The sequence below is a fragment of the Mirounga angustirostris genome, unplaced genomic scaffold, assembly GCF_029215605.1.
Source record: "Mirounga angustirostris isolate CCGP_5_RB_7025 unplaced genomic scaffold, mMirAng1.0.hap1 SCAF_3, whole genome shotgun sequence".
NCBI lineage: Eukaryota > Metazoa > Chordata > Mammalia > Carnivora > Phocidae > Mirounga > Mirounga angustirostris.
The window spans coordinates 99871763-99884766 of record NW_026991711.1 but is presented as its reverse complement, the minus strand read 5'-3'; the positions used below and the strand labels follow the sequence as shown (position 1 = coordinate 99884766).

The following is a 13004-nucleotide window of genomic DNA, read 5'->3' as shown; positions in this document are numbered from 1 at the left end:
CAGAAAGGGCAAACAGGAAATTTTGTCAAGTTTTTCAATTGGCAGAAACCCTCATGTCAGAAAATGGTAAAGTGTGTTAGCCCAAGACATTGCTCTTATTCAGACTTGCTTTCAGCTTCAGGTTTGGCTCCCTGCCCACCTTCTTCCACTTGGCGCTGGTGGGGGAGGCTCCAGGAAGCAGCAAAGCGGCCCAGACATTCATCGCTTCACCAAACATTTATTCAGCACCTACTACGTGCCAGCCTATGAGGAAAAAAGAGCTACCAAAAGGAGGATAATTAGAAGATGAATCTACTACAGTCTTCCTCTTTGACAACCGAGGTATCCAGGATTCCAAACATCCGGCTGATGAGATTCATTCTGAATTCCCCAAATAAGAATCTAAAAGTCTAATGAAAATCCTTTTTTAAAAATTTTATTTATTTATTGAAGAGAGAGAGAGTGAAGAGCAAGAGAGAGAGCAAGCACAAGCAAGGGGGTAGGGAAGGGGCAGAGGGAGAAGCTTAGGCTCCCCGCTGAGCAGGAAGCCCAATGTGGGACTCAATCCCAGGGCCCTGGGATCATGACCTGAGCTGAAGGTAGAGGCCCAACCAACTGAGCCACCCAGGCGCCCATCTAATGAAAATTTTATGGTGCCCTGGAGCTTGGTAAACTTCCTATTCATGGAGCACTTCACAGAGGTCAGCAAATGGGATCAGGGGGTCAGTGAATCAATGAACAGTTGGGCCATGGGTGCAGTTCTTAGAAGGTGAGACTTACCAGAGATAAGGTTCTAGAGATTGGGCCTGTCTTGAAAGAAATCACTAAGGCAGGACATACGTTTACCTTGGAGCCCCTCATCAGAGTTCAGGGAACGTATTGGTTTTCAACTGTTACATAATAAATTAATGCAAACTTCGTGGCTTAAAACAAATCTATTTATTAGCTCACAGTTCTGTAGATCAGCACTCCAGACACAGCATGGCTGGGATCTCTGCTTAGGCTCTCAAGTTATTGGCCAGGCTGAGTTCTCTTCTGGAGGTTCTTGGGGGGAAATCCACCTGAGCTCATTTGGGTCCCCATTACCTTACTGGCTCTGGGCTACCTACATTCCCTACCAGGGGTCCCCTCAAACTCCAAAGCCAGTGTGGAGAATTTCTTGCTCATCAAACCCCTCTGAATCTCTGACCTTCCCTGTCTCTGACCCCTAGACCCAGATGTAAAGGGTCATGTGACTTGATTAAGCCTACAAGGAAAATCTCCCTGTTTTAAGGTCAACGGATTTGGGACCTTAGTTACTTCTGCAAAATCCCTTCATGGCAACACCTCATTTGAGTAAGTGGAGAGGTGCATGTACACCAGAGCCCAGGAATTTCCGGAACCATCTGAGATTTCTGCCTACCACAGGGAAGGAAAGGCAAAAGGCAGATAAGCCACAGTGACTTCCCAAGGACCACAGTGTATGGGGTTTCCCTCCTTTCCAGGAGTAGCAGCCAGCGTGGGGGATTTCAGTCCCTGAACCTACAAAGGGCACAGCCACTGTGTCCCTGGCTTATAAGGAAGGAAGTTTGAAAAAAACGAGTGTGCAATGTCCTTGGTCTCACGGACCTCCAAGACTAGTCAGGAGACCACATCTATGCCCCGACCTGAGAGATGTCGGAGCTAGCTCATCATTTGTAGGAAGATCAGTGTAGGGGGCTTCATGGAAGAAGCAGGGGCTTGAAATCGTCTGAGAAGAACAAGCAGGCCATTGCACCACAGACATGGTTAGAACTACAGCGGGCTAGCTCGGCAACCTGGAGCTGCCTGCTGACTTGGGCCGAAGCAAAGCCGGGCAGCTGGGGCCTCTGTGCTGGGAAAACCCGAGGAGCTGAGTAGAGGGAGAGGCAGTCTCTGGCTGTGGAGGTCTGCGACAGCAGCGAAACTGGAACGAACCAAGCGCCAGAGGTCTGGCTAAATGGCAGGAAGAATGAACAGGCAAACAGCTTCTCCTACCAGGATTGTGGCCCAATGAAGGGTGATCTTTTTTAATCTGGGAGCATGTCCAGGGGCAGCACCACTGACTTAACTGTACTGCTTTACTCCTTAATACCCTCCACTGGCTTCCGAGGAGAAATTGCAAGCCCCTTAGCTATGGTCTTCCCTGGGACTGGCTGTGTGGTGGAAGATCTAGGCCACCAGGCTAAGCTGGAGATCCATTAAAGGAAGACATACACAGTTTAGCGGCCCCTTTTCACCCCGTACTAAAGCCTGGCTTTCACAATCGTCTAGCTGGAGAGGTCAAGCAATCCAGCTTCTGGACTGAAAATGGATCAACCATCGTACCAGGCAGTTCCTGCATCTTGTCCCCGTCTTGTCCCTCTGGGGTGAGAAGCCTCATGGCTCGGACAGGAGGGAGATGGTTACAAGTCCATGCAATTTAAGGGGCAAGAGAAAACATGGGTTGAATATTTTTTAAATATTACCCCTACTGCATCCTCTTCCCATGACCCTGAGAGTACCCCCTCCACTATTAACAAGTGGCAAAGGGGCCTGCTAAGAAATCACTGTGAGAGCTGTCTCACTGCATTAACATCTTGTTAAACAGAGCTTAACAGGGACTGTTAAACATCATCCTAGTCACTTTCATTTCATGGTTACTTCTGGCAGGTACATATGGTGACAGCTGGTACTCGGGGTCTGATTAACACAGATTGTGTCTTTGCTCAGGGGAGAGAAAATCCTAAGTGTCCTCCATGGTGGTCTGACTTTCTGGGAGGCTGAGAGGAATCAGATTCCTTTCAAAGAGAGCATCTTTACGTTCAGACTGACCAAAAGGATTGTGAGGTATGATACACTTCCATAGGAGCACATGCCCAAGGCAAAACAGAACATCACTTCCCAGTTCCAAGCTGAGACACATTCATTTATTTGTTCCATCCACAAATAGTCATTGAACATCTGCTGTGTGGGGGGACTACGCTGGGATGGAGGTATAGTGTTGAGCAAAATTAGGGAGAGCTCCTGCCCTCAAGGAATTAGAAGAAAAACATCAAATAATCTCAGAGTTCAACTTGTAAAAGAAAAATTAGGAAAAAAGAAAGTAAAGAAGAAAATAAATAAAAGTAAAATTCTGACTGTGAGTCTTGTTTCAAGGGAAGTTTAATCAATCATCCTCTGGAAGGATGGGCCAGGCTTCCCAGGGACAGATATGAAGATGTTAACTTGATGAAGGGGCCAGATGAGAGAGTGAAGAGCAAGAGAGAGAGCAAGCACAAGCAAGGGGGTAGGGAAGGGGCAGAGGGAGAAGCTTAGGCTCCCCGCTGAGCAGGAAGCCCAATGTGGGACTCAATCCCAGGGCCCTGGGATCATGACCTGAGCCGAAGGTAGAGGCCCAACCAACTGAGCCACCCAGGCGCCCAGCCAACGGGGGCAGGTAGAGCACTGAGTAAGACAGAAAAGCATTTCACCCAGGGTGGTATTTCAGCCAATATGCACCAAAGCCGGGTGGTAGGAGGGAGCCTGATCATGAGCCATTGGAGGACCTGAAGGGGGCCTGGTGGGGTGGAGCAATTAAGGGGTGTTGTGAACTGAATCATGTCCCCCAAAATACATATGTTGAAGCCCTAAGCCCCGTTGTGATTGTATATGGAAATGGGACCTTCAGGGAGGTAATTAAGTTAAATGAGGTCATAAGGGTAGGGCCCTAATCCAACAGGACTGGTGTCTCTATAAGACAGTCTCTGTCTCTGTCTCTCTGTCTCTCCGTCTCTCCGTGCATGAACACAGAGGAAAAGTCAAGTGAGGACTCAGTGAGGAGGAGGCTACTGCAAACCAAAGAAGTCTCACCAGAAACCAAGTCTACCAGCACCTTGATCTCAGATTTCTAAGCTTCCAGAACTGTGAAAACAGCAACTATCTGCTGCTCAAGCCGCTCAGCTGTGATGTTTTGTCATGACAGTCATGCTGACTAAAATAAGGGGAGAACTGCCGTCAATCAAGTTGGAGAAGCAGCTGACCACGAGGGGCCTTATGTTAAGGATGTTGATCCTTGACGTAACAGCCATGGGAAGCCATTTGGAGGTTTGCATTTGATGGGGCTGGGGCTGAGGGCATCAGTTAGATCCCAGCTGCTATGGCATGAGGAAGGACAGCTTGGACGAGGGCAGGAGCTGATGCAGCTATTCCTCCAGATGCGTCAATTCAAGGTCTCTCACCTGGAGAGCACATTTGTTGGAAATAAACAAAGTAGGAAAGGCATTCCAGGAGCTCATGCTCTTCCAAGGTGCTTGCAAAGGAAGGTGCTCACCAGAGAGAGGGCCCAGGTGAGGCTGAACACTTATCTGTTTACAAGACCTTACAGCAGCAGTGATGACCACTCTTCCCTCCAGTGCTAAGAAGGCAAGGAGTAGAGGTGGAGAGTTCCAGAACAGCAGGGGAGGTGGACAGAAGGAAAAGGCAGTGAGAGATGATAGCATCATCCAAGTGGCAGATCAAGGGACCTTGTCTAGTGGGGCAGGATGGGGATGCTTGACTCCTAATTCAATATTCTTCCTCTGTGCTATCTCCACTCACAAATGGCTTTTATTCTGAGTGGTTGTAACATTAATAAGCTGAATACTTTGCTCGACTGAGGCTTCTGCTGCCTTATTACACTTTGGCAGCCCCCATGAGGCAGGCGACTAAGACAGATGAAAGGCAAGCTAATGAATGGGGACTGGGATTCCTATATCCCCTTCCATGAGAACTATGCATCTCTCCAACAGAGAAATGAAATCTTTGAGACAACCTGATTATAAAAATAAAGCAGCATTATTATATCTGTCTGCCAGGCTGATCACAGGACACTTGCAATTTATGACAGATATCACAAATAGAAAAATACATATGAAATACTATTTATTACAGCCACATCTACACCAATAAATTCTCTTCCAGAATAGAGGTGGTAACCCAAATATTTGAGGCAAAACTTTTTCCTGCAATATCCAAACATTTGAGTCAAAATAATATCTTACATTTAAAAAGTCACTAAGTTAATTTTGGTGATATTTCCCTGTGAGACTGTACCAGCGTAGGTCTTTACAACATAGAAATAGCCTTTGATAAGAAATTTAATGACAAAAACATGATTGTAAGACCGGTTTTTAAACTAGGCAAGAAAAAGCAACTATGGTTGACCCCTGAACAGTGTAGAGGTTAGGGAAGCCAACCCCTACACACTCAGAAATCTGCATTCAACTTTTGACTCCCCCAAAACTGAACTACTAATAGCCTACTTTTGACCAGAAGGCTTACCAAGAACAACCAAATGATTAACCCACATTTTATATGTTCCCTGTATTACATACTATATTCTTACAATAAAGTAAGCTTGAGAAAAGGAAACACTACTCAGAAAATCATAAGGAAGAGAAAATACACTTACAGTACTGTACTGTATTTACTGAAAAAAATCCACAGGACAGGGGACCCACACAGTTCAAATCCCTGTTGTTCAAGGGTCAACTGTATTTAAAATTCGTTTGGCACCTTAGAAGCATTTTAAGGTCTCCATTTTAATGTAATCAGTTGATACACACTAGGGTATAGGGATTGATTTTTCAATTACTTATATTTTGGGGGTATGGTCTGCACACAAGGGGCAGAATTTCATGAAGTCAGAGACAGAGGAGCTAGAGAAACATGAATCACATGGTGAGCCACTGACAAAGGAAGGTCTGGCCAAATCAGACCAGTTAATCCTGAAAGAATGGAAAATTGACAAGAATTATGTCAGGAGAGACACTTCAGTGAGGGTGATTTAAATAGCAAAGAATTCAGAGAAGCCCTTGGGAGAAAACCCTCTTTACCATCTTGCTGAGAAAATCAAACACAAAGGCGATCACGTAATTTTGTCAGAAAAACTATGCCCTCAAAAAAAGCCCCACTTGTGTCATTCTGGAAGAATTATTATGAGAATTAACATATCATTATAAGCTATGTTTCATAAAATAGAAGACAAGTTTCTTTCCATGATTTGTCCTTTTGTTTTTCACGAGGAACTCCCAATCAAACCTCTTCCCACATGAAATTTGGGACTCAATTCTAAGGAGCTAACTTTAACAGTTCTTTTTAGGTACTAACTGTCCTCAGATAAAAGAGGACCCACTGTCACCATCTCAGCTGCCCCTCCCCAACCCGCCCCCCTTCTGACTGGCACACACAGAAGACATGACTTGACATCTAAACCTGGGGTCTGAAACCCAGAGGATACAATTCTTGGCTCGTTCTCTCTGCTTCTCCCTGGCCACCCCACACCTATCTAAATACACATCAACCTTCTTTTTAGAGCAGTCCGTTATAGCAGCAACTCTTAATCTTTTTTCCACCCAGATACACATGATGGATGATGTTCATATTCAAGATATTCTCCTATAAGCAGCCCAAGTTGACATTGCAATTTCTGCCCCTACATTCAACTCCCCTTTCCCTGACTCAGGAGAGCAAATCAGAATGCAAAGGGGTGTAATTATTACAGAGTTCTGAATCTTATATGATGTTTCTTTAATTCTGTAATTTTACAATTATCTGTAGAACTTTTTTTTTCATGACTACAGTGGAAAGCCAATCACTGCGTACAGATCTCTAGGAGGTAACTGTAACCTCATCCCAACCACATTATGCTCTTGAAAGTTACTAATTAAAACTACACTTCTATCAAGATAAAAAGCTTTTGCACAGCAAAGGAAACAGTCAACAAAACCAAAAGATAACCGACAGAATGGGAGAAGATATTTGCAAATGACATATCAGATAAAGGGCTAGTATCCAAAATCTATAAAGAACTTATCAAACTCAATACCCAAAGAACAAATAATCCAATCAAGAAATGGGCAGAAGACATGAACAGACATTTTTTTCCAAAGAAGACATCCAAATGGCCAACAGACACATGAGAAAGTGCTCAACATCGCTCGGCATCAGGGAAATCCAAATCAAAACCTCAATGAGATACCACCTCACATCAGTCAGAATGGCTAAAATTAAAAAGTCAGGAAACGACAGATGTTGGCGAGGATACGGAGAAAGGGGAACCCTCCTACACTGTTGGTGGGAATGCAAGTTGGTGCAGCCACTCTGGAAAACAGTATGGAGGTTCCTCAAAAAGTTGAAAATAGAGCTACCCTATGACCCAGCAATTGCACTCCTGGGTATTTACCCCAAAGATACAAATGTAGTGATCCAAAGGGGTACATGTACCCCGATGTTTATAGCAGCAATGTCCACAATAGCCAAACTATGGAAAGAGCCAAGATGTCCATCAACAGATGAATGGATAAAGAAGATGTGGTATATATATGTAATGGAATATTATGTAGCCATCAAAAAAAAAACAAACAAACAAACAACCGAAATCTTGCCCTTTGCAATGACGTGGATGGAACTGGAGGGTATTATGCTGTGAAATAAGTCAATCAGAGAAAGACATGTATCATATGATCTCACTGATATGAGGAATTCTTAATCTCAGGAAACAAACTGAGGGTTGCTAGAGTGGTCGGGGGTGGGAGGGATGGGGTGGCTGGGTGATAGACACTGGGGAGGGTATGTGCTATGGTGAGCGCTGTAAATTGTGTAAGACTGATGAATCACAGACCTGTACCCCTGATACAAATAATACATTATATGTGAAAAAAAAAAGAAGATAGTAGGAAGGAATAAATGAAGGGGGGGAAATCGGAGGGGGAGACAAACCATGAGAGACTATGGACTCTGAGAAACAAACTGGGGGTTCTAGAGGGGAGAGGGGGATGGGTTAGCCTGGTGATGGGTATTAAGGAGGGCACGTATTGAATGGAGCACTGGGTATTATACGCAAACAATGAATCATGGATCACTACATCAAAAACTAATGATGGAATGTATGGTGATTAACATAACATAATAAAATAAAATTTAAAAAAAAAGTAATCTAGGGATACCTGGGTGGCTCGGTTGGTGGAGCATCTGCCTTCAGCTCGGGTCATGATCCCAGTATCCTGGGATCAAGTCCCGCATCCGGCTCCTTGCTCAGCAGAGAGCCTACTTCTCCCTCTGCATGCTGCTCCCCCTGCTTGTGCTCTCTCTCTTTCTGACAAATAAATAAATAAAATCTTAAAAAATATATATATATAACTACACTTCTTTTAAACTTCTTCGTTGTTCCACTTTGAGTAGGGTGACGTTTGACAGCAGGCCAGGTATGCAACAGACACAAACCTGGGAGTCCAAGGACCCAGATGCCACATGAAATGTGAATAACTCCAAGTGAGGGTCAGAAAGATAAAAGGAAGGTCTGGGAAAACCTCTGGAAAGGAAGGCTTATGTTGCATATCCTTAACATCCAAGGAATAAAGAGCCAAATATAGCGGTTCCTCTATTTGGCATCAGGCAAGTATTACCGGGGCCATATTAGCCGTAACCTTGCAAAAGGAAATAAGCCTGGTACCAGTTTCTCACTGAGCTGATGAGAGGCAAGAGACACTCACGTTTCCCAGAATGTGCACTTTTACATTATTGTTGTTTTTCCTGCAAACTGCTTAAGAGCCAGGAGGCGTCCCCACCTCTCTTTCTCTCCCTGATTTCCCAATTTGTTTTCACGATCCACCCAGCCCAGCACCTTGACCAGACTGAGGCACAATAGCAAAAGATGCAGAAAGGAAAATTAATATTTTCTACAGAGACTCCCTCATCTTGGGTAGATTTATGAATTTTGCTTCTGTTGTGCAGAAGTTAGCATTTTTAACAATGAGGGGGGAAAATCCTTAATTGTTTTTTTATTGCCTCAAGAGCTCCAAAGACATCTTGTGCTATGTCGTCATTTACATTTCACATTAAATGCAAAATATGTTTGAAAGGAGCAAATATTTGTTTTAATTTGATACATCTGTTAACTGAAATGCTAAAAAGACAGCTAAACCACTATACTAAATTCAGTGATTTGTAAACAACTTATATATTCAGTTGTTCTGGGTTAAAAATGCCCCAAAGCCCAAGTTTTATGAAACCCAGCAAGTAAATTGCATTGTATTAATCTGATGGAGGCAGGCCATGATTTCTTCCTCTTCACTCCATTAATTTATTTCCTAACTTGAGTTAATTAGTGAGGTTCCTATTTTTAAAAGCTCTTTGAAATTCATTGGGAGAGGGGGACATTTGCAAGAACTGCTTTGAAAACCCACTGCAGAGGAAATGAGCTAAAATACAAATGGTAAATTCCCCCAAGACATTATAGCACACTGAGCACCTGATTGCCAGTCAACAATTTTTATGCCTGGGCAATTAATACATAGTTGTTATAAGAAAGAAGGAGAGAACTAAAAGGAAAGAATGAGAGCAGCAGGGAGAACAAACTCATTCCAAGCAATTGCTAACTGGATAAGATGATCCCCAAGGTCCTATTCATCTCTAAGTAAAAGTCTGTGGCATTCCAATCTGATGCTACAAAATGAAGACTGACTGCAACCTGGAACAATACCCACTGGGGGAAATACAAAAAAAAAATACCCACTATCCAGAGAAACAATGATAATAATAATTAAAAAAACTACAGAGATTGGTCCAACAGAGAACAAAGGTAAATCAATTATTTTTCCTTAGTCAAATGAAACCTTAATTACTAAATTAGAGTGGGAGAGAGTACACTGTACTCAAAAAAAAAAAAAAAAAAAGGCAGGGGAAGGGAGGAGGGATTCATTCACACTAACGTATCAATCACTGCTAAAAGTTTAAGATATGCCTAAGCGTATATGGAGGGGAAGAGGGAACTAGCTTTTCAATGAATGTTCAAGCCAAGCTACTCTCCACTCCTTCCTGGACTACTCTGGGCAGCAGGGCGTGGGTTGGGTGCCCTTCCCAAGTCCCCCAGATGTCGACACCTGCTACAGACTCCTTACTCCAACTTCCACAAAAACTGGCCCTAGGACACAGCAACACCACCAGCCTAATGGAGGTAGCACTTTCCTTGTCAAAGTCCCGTTTTGTTTCATTTTCCCTTCAACATGAGCCTGTGCGAGCCACCGGGAGCCTCTCATCGCCTGGCCCTGAGAACTGAGGTCAAAATGTGGGAGCTGTACTTATTTGAACTAGATCTTCTCGCCTCTAAGCCTCGAATTCCTCCTCTATAAAATGGAAATATAAACCACCTAGCATAGCCCCTGATGCCGAGTAGGCATCCAGAAATTGCAAACTCTCTCTTCACATTTCACACTGACCCAGAAAGGTCAAGTCAGCTGTACGGACACAGCAGAAGCCAGGGACCAGGTTCTTTCCATCCCTCTTCAAGCGCCTTCAAATTTTCTCTCATGTCAACCCCCTGGCCCTGAAACCGGTTACTCAGGTTTCCCACACCAAAACAAACAGCAACGTGATTTATTCCTTTTCCTGATGCCACAATGGAAAGGGCCCTGTGGACCGTGGGCTCCTTGCTCCCTGACATATAGAAGGGCCGGACTTTAAATATTTGCACCACAATGAAAGTTTGGAAAACAAACAGCTTTGTCTGCATAGAATTGAGTATTCTGGATGATCAATCAAGTCCCAGGAATCTGGGACACCAGATTTTCTGGATCAGACAAACAGGCCGGCAGTCCCTGCCGTGTTTCTCGGTTCTGATAAGGAACAGAACCACCGCAGCAGAAACTCAAGCTCTACCCTGAGGAGTGCGTGTCTGAGAGCTCCAGTTTCTTAGGACTTGGGTAGGTCACTCCCCGGGGAGTGTAGCGGCAGCCTGGAGAGTGTATGTTCCTGACAGCCTTGCTTCTCCCAAGGAGGAGAAAAATGGGAACAAAATTGAAATGCCTGAGGAAGGTTCTCCAGGGCAATGACGGGCTGGAGAAGAATGCTCCCTTTCATCTCCACAGAACTTGGTCCTTCTCAAAGGACTTTCACCTCTCCCCCGTTACCTAATTTGACCCTCACATTTCTCAGAATATTTAACTCCGTTTTACTCAAGATATTTTGTGACTTGCCAGAGTCATAGAGTGGCTGTTCTGGAATGTACCCAGACGCTGACTCCTGGTCTAGTGCTCTTTCCACTGTAACCCAAGTTCCCAAAACAGAGAAAAGAAACATTCAGAGGTTCAGATCGGTGTCTCTTCAGTCTCAGCAAGGGGAAGTGTACACCTTCAGGGCAAGACTTGTGCTTTGGAGGGGCACAGGCAGTGGCAAGGTGGGGGAGGGGGAAGCCACCTCCCAGGTTGCCCTCCACCCAGGACTCACTCAGGAAGATAATGGTCTGCCTCCTGGCTGTCCTGCTCTCCTCGCTCTCCGACTTCTGCAGCTGCGCCGGCTGTCCCTTCCTGGCCAGCGTGCCCTGGCCGCTCCTCATGAGCACCTGCATCATGCTCCAGCACATGAAGGCCACAGAGACCAGGACCAAGAGGTAGATGATGAAGGCGGTGAAGATGCTGGACTGGAAGACCGTCCAGCGGCTGGAAAGGTTGGTACAGATGGACATGTTGGAGGTCTCCGGTTGCTCGTGGTGGCGAGTGCGGGAGTGGTTGCAGGAGAGGCCCGGGTGATTGGGCACCTTCACCAGGGGGTACTCAACTCCTTTGGCAAAAAGCAAAGGCAACGCCACCAGGGTGGAGGTGACCCAGACGAAGCCAATCAGTAGCTTCACCTGGCAGGGCCCCGACATGGCCTTATACCTGAAGGGGTGGCAGATGGCGACATAGCGCTCAAAGCTGAGCGTCAGCACGTGCAGGAGCGTAGCATAGCTGCAGGCCTCAAAGAGGAAAGTATGAATCTTACAGGACAGGGCATGGCTGGGCATGGTCAGGGGGTTCCAGATGATGCTGTAGAACTGCATGGGCATGCCGATGAGGAAGACCAAGATGTCCGAGCAAGCCAGGCTCACCATGTGATCCGTCACCTCCTTCTGCAAGTAGCCTTTCTTCTGCAGCACCTGGGTGACCCGAATGGTGACACTGTTCCCCAGAATGCCCACCACGAAGATGGCCAGGTACACCAAGGTGAGGGTGATTTTGATCCAGGTGGCCACCTCGAACTCGGGGACATGGGTGTGATCGATGATATGGGAGCACTCACCGCTGGGGCCCTGGTGTGAAGCCATGAGGATGAAAGCCACGCCACCAGGTCCAAAGACCTTTTCAACTTCCCGTCCTCCTCCTCCCCGCAGAGCCCAGAGTTCTGGGCTGCAACTCACCAAGGTGGGCCCAGCGCGGTCTCACAAGCAATCACCTGGAAAAAGTAACTTAGTATTCCTGGTGCTTTCGGAAACTTCCTCGAGTAGCCCAACCTAGCAGGGGCCAGGGAGGTGCCTGGGGGTGGAGTTTGGGGTGTGTGAGTATGAGTGAGGCGGGGAGAGAGTGGAGGAAGGAGGTTCTAATCTCCGCGCGCGCGGGGAGTGACTCCTGCAGCCTAGCGCCGGCCCGTCTCCTCCCCGCCCCCAGCGCGCCCTCCCGGGCAGCCCTCCGCCCCCTTCCCGGCTGCCCGCCATTCGCCGGCCCCTACCCACCCTCCTGCTGCGCCGCTGCTCGGGGCCCAGGGGTCACAGATTAATCATTAACCTCGGCTCGCTGTGCGTGGCGGCCCCCGCGGCAGACCCAGGCCAGCCGCCGGGTTTGACTCAGCACGCAGGCACGGTCCGGAAATCAGATCTTGACTCCGGAGCACCGGGCAACTGGTGGCCCCACCTCCCCCGCCGCCTACGCGGCCACAGCCGATCCAGCGGTGACCGCCTGCCCCCACGCGCATTCCGGGGTAGCTCGGCCGGGAGGAAGCTGGAGTGCGCTCCCCGACTTGCATGCACTCCAGGGCCGAGACTGGCAAAGGCGAACTTGCCCTCCCCTGCCCAGCTGTCCCCTCAAAGGCCATGCCACTGTCAGCTTGGGGCCGCTGAACCTGGGTGCCAGTCTCCGCGGCCAGCCAGTTCGTCCCGCCGCCCTGGGGGAGCCAGCAAGCGCTGGTGTCCTGCCTTCCGACAATCGGGGTGTTCCCAGTAAGCCGCTGGGCTGTGCGCTGCCTCACGAAGTCAGCCCCAAGCAAGCTAATAGCAGCCC

General features: G+C 47.0%; 1 protein-coding gene across 1 annotated transcript in view; it reads right to left on the bottom strand.

The window, feature by feature from the left end:
- GPR39 (G protein-coupled receptor 39) overlaps positions 1-12421 on the bottom strand; it is a 193896-nt gene extending 181475 nt beyond the window's left edge. Inside the window, exon 1 of the mRNA XM_045868976.3 lies at positions 11200-12421. Within this exon, the coding sequence (XP_045724932.1) occupies positions 11200-12055 (856 nt within the window). The 5' untranslated portion in view covers positions 12056-12421. The remainder of the gene's footprint in view (positions 1-11199) is intronic.
- Between the last annotated feature and the right edge of the window lie 583 nt (positions 12422-13004).